The sequence below is a fragment of the Daldinia childiae genome (genome assembly GCF_008694065.1).
Source record: "Daldinia childiae strain JS-1345 chromosome Unknown Scaffold7, whole genome shotgun sequence".
In the NCBI taxonomy this organism is placed as follows: Eukaryota; Fungi; Ascomycota; class Sordariomycetes; order Xylariales; family Hypoxylaceae; genus Daldinia; species Daldinia childiae.
The window spans coordinates 948,786-971,823 of record NW_022984648.1 but is presented as its reverse complement, the minus strand read 5'-3'; the positions used below and the strand labels follow the sequence as shown (position 1 = coordinate 971,823).

General features: G+C 46.5%; 3 protein-coding genes across 3 annotated transcripts; 1 reads left to right on the top strand and 2 right to left on the bottom strand.

Moving 5' to 3' along the window:
• Nucleotides 1–13,293: 13,293 nt before the first annotated feature.
• Nucleotides 13,294–14,783, bottom strand: GL218_06562 (CFEM domain-containing protein; the record flags this gene model as incomplete). The annotated part of the gene is made up of 5 exons (XM_033583283.1): nt 13,294–13,771; nt 13,832–14,294; nt 14,371–14,407; nt 14,458–14,483; nt 14,570–14,783. 5 exons carry the CDS (start codon nt 14,781–14,783, stop codon nt 13,294–13,296), a joined length of 1,218 nt encoding a protein of 405 aa, XP_033433304.1.
• A 1,448-nt stretch (nt 14,784–16,231) lies between these two features.
• Nucleotides 16,232–18,613, top strand: GL218_06561 (putative FAD binding domain-containing protein; the record flags this gene model as incomplete). The annotated part of the gene is made up of 5 exons (XM_033583282.1): nt 16,232–16,305; nt 16,373–16,545; nt 16,602–17,004; nt 17,057–17,459; nt 17,519–18,613. 5 exons carry the CDS (start codon nt 16,232–16,234, stop codon nt 18,611–18,613), a joined length of 2,148 nt encoding a protein of 715 aa, XP_033433301.1.
• A 477-nt stretch (nt 18,614–19,090) lies between these two features.
• On the bottom strand, nt 19,091–19,494 carry GL218_06560 (uncharacterized protein; the record flags this gene model as incomplete). The annotated part of the gene is made up of 2 exons (XM_033583281.1): nt 19,091–19,215; nt 19,269–19,494. The coding sequence occupies 2 exons, from the start codon at nt 19,492–19,494 to the stop codon at nt 19,091–19,093; spliced, it is 351 nt and encodes a 116-aa protein (XP_033433302.1).
• Nucleotides 19,495–23,038: the final 3,544 nt, after the last annotated feature.

Sequence of the window (23,038 nt, the reverse complement as noted above, 5' to 3'; positions counted from 1 at the left end):
AATGGGCAAACCCGTTTTGGAATTGATGTGGACGCTGACTGGTGCTGTCGAGGCCGCCGATTGAATACCATCGCCGAGTTGATTGGCTTATCGTCTTTATCCTTCCTAACAATTCGCGTGGAACAAACCAGGGGCATGTGTCACGAGGACTTTTTCGACCATGCTATTCTGTTCTAACGTCTCTTTCATATGCAGGGCGATACTATGATATTGGGGGTATTGGGGCATTTCTTCTAACTGCGTTTACGCTACGACTTATGTATCAAGGTTCGTAAAGCGCCGAGGTCGTGATACGTTAGGTTAGGTACGGTATTACACCTATATAGTAGATGGCGGGCTTTCCCGTATGTCAAGAGCTTGCATTTCATGTAGTACGATGCCGAAGAGGGATGATCATCTTAGAAGAGCTCCTAGATGGGCTAGGTAGGATACACATGGCTGCGATAATAACGGCCACGCATTCCTCCTCTTCCTCTAGAGATCCTACTCCTCTTCGTCGGGTTATTACTAACGCGGGGGTGGCCCTTCGGCCTTTTACCCTGGACGCCACTGCAGTACCCAATACAGAGGAAAGAGGATCGTGAGCAAGCAGTGCAGAGTCTCTTCGTCGATCCGGGAGTGCGTGTCCAGCATCAACACACGACGCAAGGTAACGTCCCCATGCACGTAAAAAAATACAAAATAAAAAATAAAAAATAAAACAAGGGAAAAAAGGGACAGCCACCAGTTGCATAGGGCATTTGTACAATCAGAATAGCTTTAACTTACAGGCCTAACCACATTCTGCTCCGAGAATGACGATTCTTTTGCAGCAGACGGATCCCTGCACATCAACCTCGCTAAAAGCGGCTCGCAGAGAATCTCTTGGTAATGGGCTATCGTTTATCTTGGAACCACTTGATCACGATGTAGGTAAATGTAAGTAAATGTAGGTAATGTAGTGTTTTTTTTTTCTTTGGTATCGACGGAACGCACCCCTCACCCTGGCCCCCGAAATCATGCAACTCTTCGCTCATCATCAGTTACTACCGTCCATGGCCACGATACCATCCGCACACTTGTATCGTCGCAGTAATGCAGAATAGTTCCTTTCGGATAGTCCCCGGCGTCGTCGTTGCAAGGCGAGGCTCCAATGTCGCGTGCTTTGGTTTTATGACCATGGGAAATTTCCCCGGACTCGCATCGTACTCGCATCGTGATCCATCATATCTTCAAGTTCGGTTTAAAGACGTCTTCGTTGACCGATGATCTATATCCATTCTTATCTCAACTCTCACATGTAACCTACATGACATGAACGTGGGCATCTGCACGGCGGCGAGCTGACTAAACTCACATGTCGAACTCTTCATAAAACACCATGCACATACTTTTTCCCACCTAGGTAGATTATATCCCTCGAGAGATATTTGTCACGAAATGGCAATAAGCATAACGTAGTCGACCTCCCACAGCTCCAGCTCCTACTCCTACATTGCGCGGCACGCTACGGGAAAAGCAAAAAAAGGGAAGACAAGACGTGCTTACGGGAGGGTTCTGGGTTCTTCTTCGTCGTTACGTGCGGCATCTTGAGATTGCAGCCGCGGGCTGCAGCTGGAAATTGAGGACGTAACCAGCGCCCATTCCAGACCTCGAATGGACTGTGTCCCCTCAATACCACGAAAACGTGCAACGATTAAAGAAAGAAAAAAAACCACCAAAAAACCCTCCCCTTCCCCGCTCCGACGATACCTGTGTTATGGAGACAACGCCTACACCATGCGCCGATCCAGCTGTGTTCTACTGAGAATGTGGGCGTAATTGCATGGTTCATTACGGTGCAGAGCGAAAAACGGCCCGGGCCTACATGCGAGCCAGTTGTCAGGGAGCTGATCTTTTCACGGCAGTTTTGTAGCTGACTGGCTGGCGAGCCTCGCGATCAGCCCCTCCATATTTCTATTCCTCTCTCGTCATCAACTTTTATTTCTTTTTATTTCTACAGGTGAAAAAAAAAAGAGCTCGCCTCATAGCTACGTCGATCTTTCGCATCCTTGTTACTGTACGTATTATATTGCACGCCCGTTTAAAAGCCACGAGCCAGACTATCGGATAGGGTGCTTCAAGACGGCCTGATCCGCGGTATTTCTTTCTCGATCGGTCGATGAGTGCGACTACGGGTACGGCGACGGCAACCTCAGACGGGACCCGCGTCGGACCACGGGCCACGTCCCGGGGATCGTCTATCTACAAGAATCGATCACTTCAGCCCCCATCGACCGACACTACTACGATGACTCGCTTGGTAGTTTCCTGATGAGGCAGTCGGCGCGCAATGCGCTGAAACCTGACCGCACCGGAATAGTTAGGCCATATTAAAAAAATACTAAAGCCGGTAGGATGCTACTTTCGAGGTAGTCGAGCAATCGAGTATGTATCTCTCGTCAGACTTACATGGATTGATATTTAGTTCAACTATACTTTGACTACCTATAGAGGTATATACTTGCTCAACTGCCCATACCCTTTATACGGCATTTTTATATTTACCGGGGATGGGGGTTATTGTTTAACATACCTTAATACCTTAGGTACCTCTTAGGTAGGTATATTACGTGCTTACATTCCTATTACTATAAGTTTGTAAGTACCTATCCATATTCGTGCTAGAGTCGAACTACAATACGATACAACATTATAACCCTCGATGGACATATTATAAGGTTTTACACACTACCTCGCTACGGAAGTATGCCTGGACAACCCTAGCATCGGCTGTCAATAATGCATCAATGGTATTACAGCGACGGCGTATCGGAAGTCAGGAGTGGGATAATGCGTTCGGGGCCGGTAGACCCATGCTACCATGCTACCACGGTAAAGACCAACATCAATTATGCTTTGATATTTATTAAAGATATCAAGGAGAGGGGAGGAAACGAAAACGAGGCTCGTGTCTGTACTTACACATTACTTGGAAGTACTATGTATTAACAGCCACTGCTGGTTCGATAAATCCTCTTGGCGACGATAGGAGATCCCAGTCCCCCATCCAAGCAGCCAAGGTATCCTTACCATTGATAAAAATAGAGTCGATACGCACCGTAAGTAATTTCTACAATACAACCACCAATCTCCTCATATTACTCTATTACTTGACCCTTTTCGTCCCCATCATCTCCATTACCCCCCTTCTTCCCCCCCATAAGCGAAGCATCCGACAGCTTATAATAATAGAAATGCTTATAACTTAAACGATATGCAGTCAGTCCAAACACTATTCGTTTGCTCTTCGCCTTTTTAATAAAACGGAAACCCTCGGATGTACCGTTTAGGGAAGTAATGTGTAATCCCGTATTATGTCTACCTATGCTTTAACTCCCGCCGCCACGTGCGCTCTTGAATAATCGACAGCATCAAGTCAGCACTTATACACTTATAGTACTTACTATACATATCAAATCATCAATTGCTCGGCTACACCTTCTCGGTTACCAGTGTCTAATGAAGTTGTTGAATCAATAGAGCTGTCTCGAACTTTGGCATTGAACAATGGGAATAGCGCACTATTAACCCCTCTCCCTCTTCCGCCCTTCCGCCGTATTAGCTGTCATGATTTGTTCCAAATACGCATTGATGAAATACATATACATGATAGGTATCGCTGTATCTACCCCCCTCATGAGGTATTGCTAGCCGGAAGGATCTAATATATGTCAGATTCATCATCCGGGGACAGCCTAGTAGATGATGTTTGCACCATTTAACTTGACAATCGCAAACCACGGCAATACTACGTTGGTCTGTGCTACACCTTATAGATTTCTTATTGATGGCTTCTTCACCAATGCATCAATCAAAATAAAGACGCCCCTAGGAGCGCGCCATATTCCGCTCTAGTTCGGGTAGTCTTACTATAACTACCTAGCTTATAAAATAAATAAAATAATTAACTGGTGCCTCATATAAGATAACTACCTAGGTACTATGTTAGGTATGTAGTTGTAGTTGTATCATGTAGAATCCGTCCATTTTTTACCACCAACATAACACAAGGCTACTTACTTGTACGAATCCGATACCAGATTTTCGTATTTCAAGGTTTAAACTTGGTTTATCACAAGATCAGATCGTTAGTGTCTATCGTGATGCAGTAGCGCAGCAATTTCTCATTGATCTACTCTGACAGCCCCATTTTCGTGTTGAAAAAAATACCTAGAAATAAAAATAAATCATAATCTACGTGGGCTAGTCTTATCGCGAATTCTCTTGCTCCACGGTTAGGAATGGCATTCCAAACAGTTCCATATGCAATTCGGGTTTACTATGTACGACGGCTACATATTTTTTTCTCTCTCTCTCATCAAGTCGAATAGAAAGCTTAGGATAAAAGAAATGAATCCACATCTCCACTTGCCGTGCTCATGTGAATCTAGCGACATTCCCGTTCTAACATTAAGCTAGTCACTGCGGTAAAGTAGCTTGCTTTCTAGTCTCTCCGAGAGGATAGAGAATCCTCTCGTTCATCTCCACATCGTAAACAATCGTACGACAATTTAGAGAAGTTCATGATCCCCCCCCAAATAGCATGGGGGTTTTACCTTGGTCATCTCTCTCGGATTGACCATCATCACTTGGTGCCGGCTCTCCGCGTTCCAAGGTTCACCGTGCCGATATTCGTCATGTGCCGTTGCGTTAATCAACGCTCATCGACAGCGTGCTTCGTATCGTGGGGGGTATTCATTTACTCTTGCAGACGTGGTTGGAAGTTCCCCCATTTTAAAGCTTAAGCGATACGACGACGAGATGCAAGTTTTCTGGTCCCCTAGGTATACTGTGGCAGAGTGTCATCAATATTTGAGAGGAACTAGCTCTAGATTTGGAGCGAGCCGACCCCTAGTAGTAAGCTCTCATTGGACGCAACGGTCCTGCATTAAGCCGAGGAACTTGAGAGAGAGAGAGAGAGCTGCTCGAATTCCGTTTCCTCTTCTAGAAAGCTTCCAATGAGTAACGGGTAAGAAACGTTTCTAAGCTAACCCAACATCCCAGGCAGATCCTCTCCGATTACACGTGAATAAAATTGGGCCCCTAACCACGCAGTCGGATCCCGTTAAGCTGTCAAGGGGTCATCTACTACTACCCCTTTTAGTTGCCCTTGGGGTGATCCCGAGGCTACGGTCTTATCGTTTTAGTTGATAATGACGCGCGGCTTGTATCTTTAGTCAACCCACAACAACATATGAAACATTCCTATAGTGCTTTTACAATATACATATACATATATTCGACACGATGCCCCTTAACTGCAGCAACAACGACAGAAGGTGTAGATTGATTACCTTTTCCAGCGACGTCAGCTTTGGCTTCGAGGGTCAAAGCGCCGCCTTGTAAGCCGGGACAGTCCCGGAATCTATCATAAACAGACACCCCCATTCCATACATGCTTGTCTGATAATGGTCTCGGTTACTTACTATGCAATGAGCTTCGAAACAGTCGAGACGGCAAACTAGCACCGAGAATACATTGTGCGCCACCAGGCTTTATGGCGCATTACCCCACAGACCTGTCAATGCAGGTTGGTGCTCAGCCTGATCTGACACTCCAGGATTCAAGCAAGCATGTTCATAGGTTGCGACATCACATTACCAGAGGTCACCCCTCGCTACATATGCAAGGAAACATGTTGGGGACAGACCTCTGACGTTCCATCAAGCTGAGAGAGCTTGCAGAAAAATGCCAATAGCGGCGCTCAGCTTGAACTATCACGGTCTACCCAGCCTAAGACATACCTCTAAGACATGACAAGTCCTAAGGGTCTCTCTATGGGTCAATAACTGCAAACGTCATTCGCAAAGACGGACATATTCCGAATTCGTGCAATGTACTACCCCTTTTCTGGATAGTAGGCAACCAACTCCCCCAGAGGCTGAACCCAATCTGTAGGAGCAACACACCTAACACACCTATTGATGGTATAAGCTTAAAAGCCACGGGGAAATTGGTTTCTTGGGTCGTAATCGCGCCGACAGGAGATGGGGATGGGGGTCGGCATCCCGCTTGGGCAGCAAGCTAGCCCGAACGGGTCTGTGTTTCGGTTCGCAGCAATCAAGTATAAAATGACCTGTCACATTTGACCGCCCATCCGCGCCCCTGTGGGCATAACCCCCCCTACTATGGTACTATGTAAAGCACTGATTCACCTCGAGTACCTAACACTAGGCCCTACGCTACCCGGTTACATAGAGCTAAACTATGCAAAGCGAAAACGCCGTTTAGTCGATGTTACTGTTGCCGTATGGTCAAGTACGTCAGCACCCTTAATTATTATTTTAATTGCCGTCTAACATCACCAAGATGACATGAGTAACTCTCAAATAATACATATTCACAACCGCATATACTACCTAACATACACACGAGCTCGTCTTTGTCGATCTTCGGAAGGACGGCCCTTGTGCTCTGTGCGCCCATCCCCTCATAGATCAGCATCTGTGCGGAAGGATGGTAAACGAAGACAGCCTCCATGGGCCCAGACGTCTCTAGCTGCATGTCTCCTCCTTCATATCTGACTTGTAAGGTCAATAGCAGAAGATCATGGCACGTAAAGAAGGTCAGTCGGTGAAACTAGCCAATCTTCACCGAGAACGGCCTTATTCAAACGCTGCAACGGCATGCGTGTGCTACCTGACCTATCACCAAGGCCATTCTTCGGAGGGCCTCCGCTTCTGGAGTCTAGTCGTGCAGGAAATAAAAACCTACGAGTCTCGTGAAGCTCGTCCGTCACTAACGGAATAATCGGCGCCGAGGATTCCACCGGTGATGAAATTGTGACGGGTGTAGGATCGACTGTGTAGCGACACGACAGACTACTATAAGTCCACTCGAGTCGCTGTTGAACAAGATCGACGAAGCTAGTAACCTGAGATTTTATCTACTCCGCCATGGCATATCCAAGGTCAGTCAGCCTCATAGGGAGTGTCAGCGATAGCGGCAGCAAAGTGAGTGATACGAACTTGACATGTCATTTTATTACGGTTCCCAACCATTGCTGGCCGACCCAGGAAGTCGAACCCCCCTGCCCCCCTCGCTGCAGGTTTCCCTCTGGTTATTGGGGTTGAACCTGATCGTCAACAAGGGCAGTCAAATAAACGGTGTCTGGTACTCTGGGTAGCATTTAGTAGAGGTACTTACGAGTGACGGACCAGCCATGCATGGTGAACTTTGGATACATGTCGCTTTTCTTCTCTAGAGTCTCTAGTGTAGCGCGGTTTTGGTCCTAAGACCATGCCGAATGTCTCGGCAAGCTACATTAAGTAAAATAATCTAATTAATAAACGGAAGGAAATAATAATAAAAATAATAAATATCAATGACTGCAGCAAGCTAAGCGACGCAGACTTTCTGTCAAATCTGCTATCAGCTTACCTCACGTTGGGCTACCTCACGCGAGCAGAGACCACCCGATTTGGACTCTAGTAATCCGAAAAGAGTACGCTGCAGAGGCCTGACAAAGAACTATACAATTAAACTTCGTCTTCTTGCGGTCTAGACATTTACTACTTTCGGCACATGTCTTCGTAGTATGACTTAGCAGGATGGCTATAGAGCAATACTCAGCGAATATATCCCCTTATAATACGGCATCATATTATACCACGGGCTTATTTAGGATAACTATGTCTAACCTAGTAATATGTAGAGAAGATGTCGGCAAATTTGGGCACTAATAAGTTCGTAATGACGCACCGTGCCGTGGCCATCTCCCCCCCCTTTCCGCGCGTCCCGTCCCTTGTCCAGTCCCAGTCCCAGTCCTTTGGGACACTTAGTTTCTCCGCCTTGACGTCTACCCAGATGAAAGTGGCTTGCTTTTACTAGGGGTCCTCTTTCTTCAACAAATTCTCCGGTCTGCAGCCCCAAAGCCCGATTATACCTTTTTTTTCCCCCCTTCTCTAATTCACTATTGATCCGACCGCTACTCTCAGACCTATCACGGCGTTCCGTCGGCTTGCTCACGATTACTGTTATAGGCCATCCTTCATCTGCAGTCATTCTATAGTTTAGACATCCTGAGCCTAGACCTGGTTAGCTCTCTTGGGCGCCTGACCGCCTTGGGGGGATTACTAGCAATGACTAGCATGAATTAGTAGCTAGATCTCCTATCGTACATTCTGCAGGAGTAGCAACACAGCTTGGAAATCTTGGGTCATCTGAGCGTCATCAAAATGTGCCGTGGGGTCCAAATAGCTACACACCCTACCAGCCCTGCATCGCCTTGTGCCGTACCTTGGGGCTTGGACCCCAGAAATAGCTCCGTGATGCAGCAACAGGATGCACTTGGTGCTTGCTGCACCTTTCCGTCACCCTAGACCAGATTGGGCCCGAGGCGGTCCTCTGGAGCCCACGGACTGGAATACCTGGCACCTGGGACGGGCCTTACTCACCACCACCCCCTCCCTCTCCGAACAAAACCGGTCAGACGGGTTTTGAATACCACGCTGATCGGGATGATATTTCCGAGTTTCATTCGTCTCAGCCCTGCAACCAAACCGGTCACTTTGCTGGGTCTGGGTCCGCTCAGGATCGGCGAAAAAAAGACGTGGTCGGTTCGGCGCCGCTGATGGTACCATTAACGGTGTCTTGCAGCTCGCTTTTGGCGTCCCTGCTCGTATACCTTGGCAGGGCCGCAGGTCCGAAATATCATATACGCACGCACATAATCCGTACTTGGGGATACAAAACCTGGGTACATACATCATCTATACCTACCTCGCACACACACACACTTATATGGCTGACGTATTATTAGTGAGCCTCGCACAGTCCCCTAGTGTCACAAGGCTACGCTATATGCACATGTAAGGAGTCCAACACGCTGTAGCTTCCCGCACGTGCTGTCATGGTACTCCTCCTTGGCTTATTCTTAAACCACCACACGCCGCGCTACTTGACGTGGCATTTCCTGATCATTCCCTTATACGCGCTTACTCTCGGGAGAATGGAACAACAAGAAAAGAAATGCATCACTTTGGATTACGTCCCGTTTGTAGCGGTGTTCCAGTCGGCTTGGCTAGGGAGACTAGGCGACTGGGCAACAGGGCGAGTCGGCAGCTGAGCTATCCCCGTTGCAGCTCAGCTGCTTACTCTGGGTTCTGCTATGCTCTGCTACACAACTTTTCGTATCTTCCGTTAGATATCATCTCTCTCCTGCAGAATTCTGCGTACCACAGGAGTGTCAGATTCTGTGGGGATAGTGAAACGTCCCACACCCACAGGCCATCTCTTGTCTCACTTCTAAAAAGGTTGAACGGCGTCTAGAACTCGTAGAACTCCCCCTGTCGAAATCAGTGCGTCGGTTGGATCTGTACGATTTCCTGGGTACACATCTCCATGTAATCCCGGCACTATGCTGTGATACCTAGACGCCTTATTTCTTGCCTCGCCCATGCGTAACCTACAGTTGGCAGTCCGGATCGTATTTGCAAGGCCCGTCCTTGTAAATTGGGTTATGCGTGTCTCGCGGAGGTAGATTTCTGCACCGACACGCTCAACATAATGCCCGTGCGGCCATATCGGTAACTAACCTTGGAAAGTCAATCTCTTTTTTTTTTTTCCCTACCAAGCTGGGCCACAAACACACCATAGCCGAATCACTCATCATGCCACATCATCCAACTACCTGGGTAAACGGAAGTCTGCGGAGACAGAGTGACCTCAAAGCAACGCCCGACGTCGCAGACAAATGAATAAAAAGTCTGATACATCATATCTGTATCCTGTACGCCCAGGCCAAAGATGTGGTCGTCCATCGTGGAACTCTGTCCCGCAGTAGCGCTGGGCCGTAATGGCTCCCTGCGCGATCGAAAAGTATTTTACCTCAGGCGATATGGCGCGTGCTTGTCAGGGAGACCACGCGAGCCAATTCTTCATGTCGCCTCTCCGTTTGGTCGAATACCCTGTATTACGTCGTGCAACCCCCATGTTTTATATATCTGATGCGGCCAAGGACTTCACCCTACTGGACGGGGGGGGAATCCGGCGTCGCCAGGCTCCGGCACCGCGAGAAGTAAATAATCTGTTTGTAAGCTGTCTCTCGAGCTAATATTTTTTTTTTCCCATCTCCCTTTTCTTCCTCCCTACCTAATCTCATAGCTTGCACGAACAAGAGAAATCGGCTGACATCTGGACTGATTGTTGTCTTGGTGCGCGACTTTCGAGATCTGTATGTATGTCCGCTTCCCCGCTTCGCCACGCAGGACGAGTTCAGGTACGAAGAAGTGTTTGTCTCCCCCCCCTTGTCCCACCCGTAGATTTGGGGGTAAGGAAAGCGATTAGATCCCTGCGATGGAGGCGATAGGTGGAGGATGCTGTGCGATATGGGAATAGTGCCGATTGTCGCTTCTATTCTGACAATATGCTGTTTGTCAGGCGAGGGTCTCGGCGTGGGCGAGGCGAGATATGTCCGGCTGTGGTAAGCGATATGCTGTGTGAAGCCGTGCTCATTTTTGTCCATCGCCAAGCCTTCTTAAGATCTATGCAAGAGAGAGACAGGGGTAAATGGGTTCGAGCAGAATTGCGGCGGTGCCGTAACTCCGCGGAAGCTTCGGCACCTAGCTAGATCAACGGTGGCTTGCCAAGCCGGGGACGCTGAAAGGTACAAGTTCCGTGCCGTCAGCATATCTTGCTTGTTCCTATCCCCTGTCTTGGCCCTGGGGTTGAATGCAGGCGGCCTCGGGAGTGGGTGATGAGGGAGCCGCGTATGCAGAATGCGCTGCGAGGCCTTCGCCGTTTATACGAGTACCTAGGACTTTAGGACTCCATGTAGTATAACCAAGTATAACCAAGTATAGTCATAATACGAAAAAAGAGTAGTCTATAGGCTATACTTGCTGTCCGAGCTGCGCCCCAGTGCAATTGGTGTTGGGCTAGTCCTTGCGTAGGCAAAAATATGCAAGAAAAAGTAAGAAAGTGATATGAAGGAGAGTGAGAATAGGTGTTTATTAGTTTTCCGGAGAGACCCAATAACAGTGTCAAGTCCTACGCTTATAACTAATATTGACAGCCCCTCCCGGATACGTAATGTTTCTGTCATTGATCAGAGCTCGGAAGCAGCCGCCGCCCTAATACGAGGTATTTGCAAGGGACTTCTAACGCCCTTTGTACTTATTAAGACGTTAATATGATCCGACATGCCCAGTTCTTCCAGTAGTGCATTACAGCATCTAAGAGACGGCTAAGAAGTGTTTGATTTCTACTGAGACTTCCAGAGCTAGGGCTGGCTCTGCTCTCGTCCCTAGCTATCGTATCGAGCAGCAATCCTGTCCAGCATAAGTACGTTTGATGATGAATTCAAAGACGAAAAAGTAAAAGCAACTCGGAAGTTTTCATCTACAAACGTACGTGAGTGTTCCCATTATTCGCCGTGGCAAGACGGTCACCCCACCCACAGCCCCTATTCACCTATTCCTCGGGATAGTAACGATTAAAGTCTTGGAAGAGGGTATTATATTTAACCTTGCGATATCTCTAATCCCGACATAGTTATCGATGCCTCGTATGCCTCTCGGGAATGCTCTATACAACATGCGCCATGAAGGTGGACATTGGCAGAGAAATTGAGACTAGGGGTGTTTAAGTGGCTTCGACGCATGATAATGCGGGATTTAGGACTGCCTTCCGTAAGCTACAGGGGTTCAACTTGAGTAAAGCAAGGTGGTTGCCTAATGGGGTCAATTATACTCGTGTTGCTTAATACGCGTAATAGTAGTATGGCCTACATATCTTGATCGAAACCACCCCTAAGGTGTTCATATCGAGACCAATCAATATTAGTCTTTTTTCTGGAGTATATAGTGTAAGTGGAATTTCAGTATATACTGTACCTTGTAAATTGTATATAAAAGGTAGCATTTAAGGCGCCGCTTAAGTGACAAGTAGTGACTGGATGTACTGTTGATCGCACCCTGTATTTATACGGTGTTAGATTGCAACTACATCTCACCTTGACATCGATAGGACTCATCATGGAGATCCGTAGTACTTGGATGGATTCAAATTACTGGATTTCGTGAGATCTATATAATCTTAATACGGTATAACTAAGCTAGATTGCACGAGAGAGTTTAGTGGTCAATTGCGGCTGCTGACTTACACAACTATGTATACTTAATTTGTACACCCACCCCAAATATCGATTCCCTCGAGTAATATAACAGAGAAAATAGCGGTGGTAGTACTAGATATATTGTTAGTTCAACCGTTAGGTTCAAAACAAGCTTGACCTGATGATCAGACTGAGACACCCCTTAGTAAGTATTTTTTTTCTTTGAGAATTACCTAAAGTAATACTATCAATAACGGTACATATAATTTCAGAAGCTAATCCCTTCCTCTTAGCTTTGTATTACTAATGTAGCTTTTAGGATCTTGTTTTATATTTTATGACTATTATATGGATAGAGATAATAGGGCTATAATTACAAATATTAATTAATTTTACTTCTCAAGTAACAAGTACTATAAGGACTCTCAAAGACTGATGATGGGCTGCTGAAGTCCTTGTAACTATATGTTCTTTTAACGACAACATAATATGGAAGAGAACAGATGGTACGATAAATTTGTTAAGTCCTGTAGTTTATTACGATTCTATCTTGATACATTCATAAAATTATTGGTTATGACCTGTTACTTCACGGACATTTGAACTAACCCACAGCGTGCTTTTATCTCCATTAACTACATTGACCATGACTGTGGAATACAGGAGTACTATCTATTTACCTTTTCGGGAAATATTTCATCGGGAAGGGCAATCTAATATTGGGAACTATATATGCTATTTATAAGATGGCCTTTTGGCAGACAATAACATCAAGCTTAATGAATGCTTAAGTCAATGCCTAATATAAAGCATAATCGTATCGAGGAAACGAAGTTCAAATACTTGGACGAATAATATTCAACTAGCTCTCTTCGATACTATAGTAGCATATATAAAGAATTAAAGAACCTTGAGATTCCATAAATATCCCTAAATTCCTACATATTATTAATATAGTAGATGCTACCCATTGCCTTTACTATGTACCTCGACCTCATGCTAAGAGCTGCCTACATACCAACGCCGTACTCTTTGATAAAATGGAAAAAGTTCGGAGTTACCAAAGATTGTGATAACTTCGTATATCAGCACTCTTTCCGCGAGTATTCGAGACCATCATTTTATTTACGTTAACGTAAGCCAGACCTTGCCCTATCCCATATTTACATATCCCCCTTTTCAATATTACATTACTTCTCAATAGGTAGGACTTTCGTCATTGTGTTTGATGAGCTGTCTGCGGCCGTGTAACAAACTGGATATCAACCTCTGTTGTCCGTACGATGCCATTGTACGTCATGATCTCTTCCTCACTGGTTGTTGGTGAATGACTCCGTATTTCTGTTCGCCTCTTCATGTCTCTTAGAGCAAAGGACGATGTGCCATAGAGATGATCTCCTTTAGAACCATTGCCGTTTCCGCTAGATTTGTTGGCATTTCCCGTATCATTTAATGCGTAAGGTCCGTCTCGGTAACGGTAGTTCTGGTTCGAAGTTCCACGGAGAGAAGAGAAGAACCGGGGGAACCAAACCATAACTAGAGGCCGTAGTGCTGGTCCCGATGCTGTGATTATCGCTATATTTGTTTCGACGGCTGAATATGTAAACCGAATATCGTACGAGTAGTCGTATTTCATCGGGTAGAGCGAAGTTTCGATGATCCACAGCATTCTAAGAATACTAACCACAGTAACGCTAAGAAAGTTGTCAGTTTCCTGGTTTCCAGTTCACCCAATTGTAAGTATAAGGACTTACACGGCTCCTAGTAAGAACACGACCATTATGGCGAACTTGATTTTGGGCGCCATTTTCAACCCCATGAATATCCAAAAGGGGAGAGCCAGAACGAGTACATCAGTGAATATCGTCAATGCCGCAGTCGTCACATAGAATATCCCAGTATCGATGCATTTTCCTGACATCATTGGATCGGTAATACGTTCCCAGAAATATGAGATCGGAGAGCACTGGAAGACTGCAGTCACGAAGATTGCGACCATCAATCCAAGGGTGAATATATTGAGAGCGTGAATCGAATATCTGATTTGTCGTCTTTGGCCCCCTATTCGTAGGAGGAACATCAACACGGAGCACTTGACGAGCGCGAGTATCGGATTATAAAGAATCTGTATCACATAGTTCCAATACATTCCAAGGCTGACGTCGGCCGTCATCGGAATATCGTAGACGTGGACTCCTAGAAATGCCGTTCGCATGGCTGTCGCGGGAAAGGTTAGTCATATCCGTCACCCCATATGACATATAGTCAAGCGAATCCCCGTCCAAGTACATACCCATATAGGAACATCCCGTCTCGGCGATCGAGAACATCTTGATACATGTGAGCCGCGGTATATCAAAGAGCAAGAGCCACATCTTACCATAGCCACGCATGCCAGGCCATCGTCTGCAAAATGTCATCAGCTACTGATAAAGGAGAAGAACCATATATTCGATAAAACTCTATGCTTGACTTGGTATTGGACAACTTACCCCAACCAAACTGCCTGCTTCTAACTCTTCCATACACTCTAAGTACTACGACAATAAATGCGATGGTCGGGAAAAAGAACAGTATGAATAAACCGCCATGCTGGAGCGGCGAATAGGGATAGTCGTCGGTAACGGCCCCAGAAGGCTTGCCAATACCCTCAGCGGACTGTCGTCTAACTACGTCCGATATAAACTCATATAGAGAAGACTCCATTGCCTTACGAGCTGCGTAACTAGCAGCAGATCCGTTAAACCATCCAGAGATTAAGTGGCATTGTTCGAGCTGCAAAGACGGCATCCTCTATATAACAATATATTCCTACATATTCGGGGCAAACAGGTACGCAGCATGCAGTTCGCATCCAGGGGCAGCTCCGCAGGGCTTGCATACGCCATAAAGTTTCCTTGTTCGACAATAGCTCTGAATTCAGCCTCTTTACTTCACTACACCACATCCCTATTTGGTTAAAAGCAGTCATTTATTAGGATTGGTGAAGTACGGACGGGATCTTTCTGCAGCCAAGATGTTTTATATGAACTACTATATGATTCTTTACACATGATTGCTTATATGCGTTGATTTCAACGGTATTGACCTGCAATGCGACGGATAGCGTCTTCGGGCCTATCCGAGCTACTGGCCACTATATCTAGCAGCGAAGATTTATACTCTAGCATTTCTAACTACTCGAACAGGATTTTGATTCTGTCGGGTTAGATCATAGAAAAGGGTCACGAGCCATGATAGAGGACATCCGAAAGAATAGCATAAAATGAATCCATGTGCCGTGTTTACAAAGCCAACAGCAATTGCCTCATGGGCACGCGCTCAATTCGGTGCGATTTGCCTTCGTGACCAGGAATGTTACTTATGCGTAGTATTACCGATGCCAGTATTCAAAATCAACATTCTTAATGGTCAGCTATCGAAGAACAACCGAGATTCGACTTTCTATAGCGTTACAGCGCAGGGGAAAGACTGGGCACCACGGCATTATCGTTGCGAAGATCACAGGGATATAATGCGGAGGAGGAGCTTAGCTCATGCAAATCTAGAACACGGCCCGTCTTTGTAGTGTATTATTCATGAAGTTATACCTGGGGTAAAGGTCACCTACTCTCTGCATCGGGGATCGCATCTCGTAACGGCTTAGCAACCCCCTGTCTTATTCGTCGACCATTTTATCCAGACTACCCGCAAATGCAACCGCCCTGCAAGGGTCCGGGCAGAATTCAAACCTCTCTTCTTCACGGCTTTGTCGGGACGGGGAAAGAAATTTTCTATCGTATACTTACCAGCAAATATGGTCGCGTACTCGGCCGCTTCAACTGATATTTACCAGGCCTAGTACTTTTCTACGAGGAGGAATCCAAGTTATTTGAGACTGCTTCTAGATCATCAGCGTTAACCAATAACCATTCATAAACTTGCTTATACCAGCTTTCCCTACGAAAGTGAGAATATGATACCCTTAGATGTAATGTTTATAATCTCGGCTCTGCAGCTCTGGGTAGCCTGGCTGGGGCTCTTACCAAATTATACTCATCTGCGGGTCGTCGGCAAAGCTGTCGAGTTTTGCCCGTCTTCCTAAGCTGTCTGGACCTCATGTAAGGGATCTGCAGCTACTGTAGTACTTCGCTGGTGAGCGGCGTCGTTCATCCATGCTTGATGCCCTGGCCACGCAGACGGACGACGGTGCCCTAGCCGGCATCCCTACCGGATCCGAAGGTATATCGTAAGATACATGAAGCTATATGAAATATATACGGTGATGATGGGCTCGCTCTATGCCAACAATCCAGTATACTTAGCATCTCTTATTCATTCCAAGTTGCACCACTTGAGCTCGTGCCGGCTCTCTGGGCACGTGTAGCGCCGATGTCTTACCTTAGGAAAGCTGTCGCGGCTACTCTCTTGGCTCACGTGCTACCCTTCGTGTATTCCCAGACAATTGTCATAGACAACTCAACAGTTCGTTAGTTTATACAACCTACAGCTAGCGTGGGATATAATGGCTAACTCTCTCACCAGCGGCCAACGAGTCTACAGTTGCTCCAGCCGTAGCCAGTGTCGATGCCGGGATCTCAAATTCAACTGCGGATCTGTTCGAAGGAGAGACCCTGCAGCTGACTGATGCCGTCTTGGCTAACCTTACTGATCTAGAGCTGTCCAATGTCACGTTATTCAGCTTCCAGAACGAGTCGAACTTTGCAGAGAAGCTATCTAAGCGGTCTTTATCTGGATTGTGCAAGACATATCCAGACGACCCCTATTGGCCTTTTCCATCTACCTGGGGGCTTTTCAATATCCTACTCGGCGGTGGTTTAACCGAGACTGTCCCTTATGCAGCGTCTTGCTATGATACCTTTGGGAATCGTAACACGTCCAAATGCGATTTCATCACCAATAACTGGATCAATGCATCCATATACCAGTATGATCATGTATTAAGCATCAAGAGCAGACGTTTTACTGACACCAAATAGTACTGAAGATCCTACATCAGTCAATGCTGTACTGTTTCAAGGGGCGACTTGCATGCCACCAGCACTTATGCCTTCGAAGAGTGGATGCACGATCGGTGGATATCCAACCTACTCAGTCTCTATCCGCAATGTCGCGCAAATCCAGCTTGCAGTCAATTTCGCGCGGAATCTTAATCTGCGTCTGGTGATCAAAAACACCGGCCACGACTTCAGCGCGAAGTCGGTTGGAATGGGGGCACTGTCGATCTGGACCCACAACCTGAAAGACATCCGATTCTTTAAGAACTATAGGCAAGGACGCTATAGCGGTCCTGCTTTCAAGCTCGGTGTCGGTGTCCAGGCTTTCGAAGCGTATGAGGCTGCTAGGAAGAACAATGTCACGATAGTTGGTGGTGAGGGTCGCGTAAGTTTTGCAAGCCCCGTAGTTAGTAGTTTTAAGCCAGTACTAATCGCACTACACAGACTGTGGGTGTCATGGGGGGTTTTCTCCTTGGTGGTGGCCATTCTCCCTTATCCAGCCTCTACGGTATGGCTGCCGATCAGGTACTCTCAATGGAAGTGGTCCTGGCTGATGGTCGGTTCGTGACTGCAAGCGAAACGAGCTATCCCGACTTATTCTGGGGTTTACGCGGCGGTGGGGGGTCAACCTTTGGCATAGTTACATCAGTCGTCGTCAAGGCGCATCCGAAGATCAGAGTTACGACGATGACATATCTTCTAGCGACAGGACCAACGGTCACGTCTGTACAGTTCTGGGCTGCCTTGCGAGCGTTCTTTGATGGTTTCATCACGTATACTGATGCTGGAAATTATGAGTATTTTCGGATCTCAAAGGTCGGAAACGATCAATATGTCTCTGACATGGGCCCGTGGTTCGCCCCCGGGATGTCTAGGTCTCAACTCGAAGTCATAGTGGCCCCATTGCTCGCTAAATTCAAAGACCTAGGCGTTGAAGTCAAGCCGGTTTATACAGAATACGATGACTTTTATGACGCGTGGCTCGCGAGTTTCCCCGTCGAACCATGGGGAAGTAATGCAATCCGACAGGCCAGTCGCTTATTTCCGAAGTCCAACTGGCAAGACGCCGCGAAGTTGAATGCTACCTTTGATGCTATCAAGAGCGTAGTTGAAGAAGGCGCGTACATAGTGGCATTCAATATTGCCGCCGCCCCCAAGGCTGGGTATCCTGATAACGCGGTAAATCCAGCATGGCGAAATACTGTTATGCATGCTATTATGGCTTCCTTCTGGAATGCTACCAATACCGAATCGGATATCAAAGCTGCAAGCGACAGACTGACCTTCGGCTGGATGCAGCGCTGGAGAGATGTATCACCCGGAGCTGGGTCATATATGTCGGAGGCAGACTACATCGAGCCTAACTTCACCCAAGCCTTCTTCGGGAGCAAATATCCGAAACTATATCGACTTAAGCAGCAATACGACCCATTCGGCGTCTTTTATGCTCACACGGCTGTCGGGTCCGAAGATTGGAAGATGTCCGAGATGATACTAGGAAACCTACCGTCCCAGAATAGTAGATTATGTAGAATTTAGATTGTTAGAGTATGTAGACCAGGGGAGTTGGTTCTATCGTCTAGACAAAATTTGTGGGTTCTTTTTTTCTTCTCACTGGCATGAAGGAGGAAAGGAGGTTGTATTGTATCCCATGTAGGCTTGCCAGCTTAATTCTTTAAATTTACTGGATGAAATATGTATATATAGTGGATAACCTGTGGATACATTATTTTACCGTGGCGGCGCGTCCATGTCACCTTAATCGAATGAGCGGCTAAGTCTCGGAAGAAATAATATAAACAGATTGTATAAAAGAATGACATAAGCATAAGGGGCCCCTCGCTTTATTATATTATATATATTTGGCATATGTAAGGATCGTCCGTAATATCCAATATAATGTTTCCTCCACCATATCATTCATGACTAGTATCTCCTCTGGGCCATTGCTCTTCTTATCAGAACATTGCTTTCACTCAAGAGCCCATGCGTGTATTTCGAAACGACTGTTTCCGTCTAGTTGCAGCTAGCGACCCAGAAGAGGCGGCTGGAGTCAATCTCAAGCGTGATGCACTGGTTGGCGCGGCTTGGGGGGATGGAAAGGTAAGGAGGCTGGTTGGGGTGGTCGATCCAGATAATCACTGCCTCAAGTTAGCCACTGCTAATTTTCTTATCAAAACACTAATCTACTCACGGGCGCAGTTGTCAGGTAAGTGGCTGTCGATAGACTTGATACCGGGGTTAAGGTAGGTGTACCCGAGATTGTCGCTGGTAACATCTATGCCGGCGCCGCCCTCAGAGCAGTTCTCGTCGGTGAAGGTGTCGAAGCTGCCGATTTCCTCGCGCGCCTTGACGACGGGCGAGGCGAAGGCAGTGGAGATGCCAGCGGCGGCAAGGAAGACAGGGATGGAGAAGCGCATGATGATGATTTATAAGAGTTAAGTGAAGTTGGGTTGTGCTTAGCTTTGTATCGAATTGTCGAGGAGTTGATGCTTGTGAGGATGAAGGACAGAAGTTGGATTAGACGGGAGAAGAGATGGTCTTTTATACTTTCACTCGAAGTCTTCCTGGCTTGATCTTATCAAACTGACAACGTTGAAATTCGCAAGAGAACATAGTGGGGATGGTTGCTGAGCGGTTCGAAAGTGCCTATTCGATCGCGATCCCATTACTCCTGAGGGGTTCACCGGCTGAATCATGCTTGAAGCGAGACTGTAGAAGATTGTCGTCTATGCTGTCCTGTCAGCAGCTGAGCTGCGAGATGCAAAGCGACGATGCTGTCATCGTCTTGGACAGAACGTCCTGACAGAGGCCTCGTACACGAGTTTGGCTGAGACATGGGAGCCAAGTCTTGCGGCCCGCGACGCCACTCATGCAAGCTTTCAATATCGTGACTGTAGGTCTTTGAAAGACGTGAAGTTTATGCGCTGATGTCCTCATCCGGAAACGCTTGTCGCTCTTGCCCTTGCCCTTGGTTGACAGGAGGAATAGCGGGCGGCGGCTAGTACGTGAACTTTAACGAGAAACAACCATGAACTGAGAATTCTAGATCTGTGAACTTGTAACCATGTAGCAACATAAGTGCCTGAGTAGATGGGAAACCGGACGATATTCAAGTTTCGGTATCATTCGAATGTGTCGTCGTTAAGATGTCGAAAACTTGAACCGGAGAAGAAAAGCAGTGTGACCTGTCGATTTTGCGGGTCTGTGTTTTATCAGCTACAAAAACCAATTCGTAATGTTAATTTACACTATCTCTCATGTCCACAAAATGGAAGGTTTACTGCTGAGTGTTGTGAACCATCACAGCTGACACACAGCTCGCTTCGTGTCGGAGTTGTAAAGTAGCTCGCAGCGGTGAGTAGAACTGAATTCCCATTCGCAGAGTAGTCATAGAGTTATTAAAGCCATTTACTTCATTATGAATGGATAGCTGAGTCAGAGTGGGCTGAGAATAGTCTATCGGGTGCCGAGGTCTTGGAAGAATCATAAGAGTCGTGATATTTTCAGGGCCAGCGAGGTCATTGGGGATGTAGGTGTGACAACACACGGAAGAAGAATCCCGTTAAGATACAAGTCCAAGGTCACGCCATTCCTAACCACGGCAATGGCTAGTAAATAGCAATCAGGGACACGGTACTGCGATCAGCGACGTCGTCATCTACTAGGTAGCGGGAAGGACGAACATACTGGCTCTCGATCTAGGAACACCTGAATTATATTCCTGTTGTTACCAAATCCTTATACATCCACATCGTCGAATTCAGTGCTTCCTATGAGGCCAGGATGTTTAATTGCGCGCTGCTGGTTTAGATGTTACAGGGCTAGGTGACTTTCAGGCCAATCCCTAAGCCTCTAGTTGCTACGAGATGACAGCGCAGCGACAGGAGCATGAAAGCCCATTGTTCAACGGTCAAACAACGGGCACGGTGAAATAAGACCTTAGTTCAAACCGTGCTACCATCAAACCGTTGATGCCCCGCCGCTATTACATTGTGTAACTTGGTCTATTTCGCAGGAATGGGAACGACAGTGATTGTGTGGAGTTGGGTTGCATTGCTATATGATATGGTCCATTACGTACATATCGTCTTCAAATAACCCTAATTAGTGACGGCAAAGCGTTGTTTACCGCCTCGCCCATCCTGAATCAGAATACGGGCTTCAGGCGTACACGGTGCTTGTGAAACGTATGGGCGCGGAAAGTAGAATTGTTGTTTAGTTACCTTTTTATTCTTATACTTTTGCATTAGCTATGACAACGGGCGGTTTCCTCTTATTTTAAAATGAATTTTTTCACGCGCTTCTATATCATGGTTGTTCGGGTGAATGTGCGTCTGTAGAAGATATGGGGGTCGGGGTTTTGCCATTCCTTGGAACACGGTGCAGCCTTTCTTGGGCTAGAGGGATGCTTGATAACGATCCTCGGACTTGGAGGCTGGAGTTTGACCGGTGCAGGAGCACTCGGCAGAATCACAAACGGGCTACGAGCCGGCTTAGTGGCAGCGATGGATGTAGGTGTGGGTATGAATGTACATGGGGTTTTGATGACGGGTGTGGCGAGTGGCCCAAGGTACTGTTTACTGAAGTTGATGTTAGGAGAGGTTGAGGTGTACATTGAGACCGACGTAGTTCTTCAGCTTCGGCGCCGTCCTCAACCGGCGTACGTGCTTAAGGATGTACGGAACAACATCGAGCGCGTGTGTCCGTAGCCGGGGGTCGGCTGTAAGGTTAGTGTACTTCTTGTAGACTGCCCACGTCTGGAGGAGATACCTCTCAAGCGAAGACTTGCATCTAAGCTTGGCGCTTCGTCTTTTGACACAAACCCGCATAAAGCTCTCGATAATGCTCCGATTGTGGTAAGTCAAGACCTTGAGCTTATCCCGCCAATCCCCTAGATAATTCATCCAGAGACAGAACTTCTTCCATCATCGCTAGCCCTCGACGATATTGCGCTGGTATTGAGGCGCATATCGTGGCCTGATAGGACGGCGAGTGTTGGCCTTCTCTATAGCAGCGTGCAGCTCGGCTAGTGTGATCTCTAACGCGTCGGAGAGGTCGCTGTCAGCAAAGTCCTGCTGAATGCGAGACAGAAGAAAGAATGGCGTTTTGGGTCATAGCGTTGGGCCTATTTCCTGTTTCCTGTTTCCTGTGTTGGTCCCCGACAAGCAGCAACAAGTACTACCATAGAATACAGTACATTCGTGCCGCTCTGAGAGATATATTCCCTTGGCATTTCGTAATGCTCGGGGAGGCTAAAGCATGTAGCCGCTAAGGTTAGAAGTTTACGTGTAGGTTAATGCCATGCAAATATTTACTTTAGTGCGGGGTAACAAAGCTGCGGTACATAGCGATATAATATAAAATAACGCAAAATTCTGTCACGGTGAGATGGCCGAGTTGGTTATGGCGTGAGGTTAAGGTCACCTTAATATCATTTCCTCATGGAGAAATCCGCGTGGGTTCAAGTCCCACTCTCATCATTCTTTTTTGTTTTTCTTTACGTTTTACAAGTGTCTTCCTTTTTTATCCCACTATCAAATTCCGCATACAATTTTCCCACTTATGTTTTGCGCCTCATGGTGGAGACTACATTATTAACTACGACAACTTCTAAATAATCAAAATTTTATTATATCTCCTCTAGGATTAAGAATGTTACCTAATGGGAAGAATTTCGACTAGGATTTAAATAGAGAGTGCCGTGCATCTCATGTGTGATTTCGTCTACTTTTAAACATACCCCTATCCTACCTAGATCGTGCAGATTGATGCCAACGGAGGAGTGAGAGGCACTACATGTAGATAATACATCTAAGGTAACCTATTTATCTATCATACCGTCTTATTAAAATGTAGTGCATGAGCAAGCTAAACTGAATAAATATAGACAGATAGTCAAGAAATATTGAAATAACGATAGCAAAATGTTAAGAAAACTAGGTAATCTCCAATATCGTTATT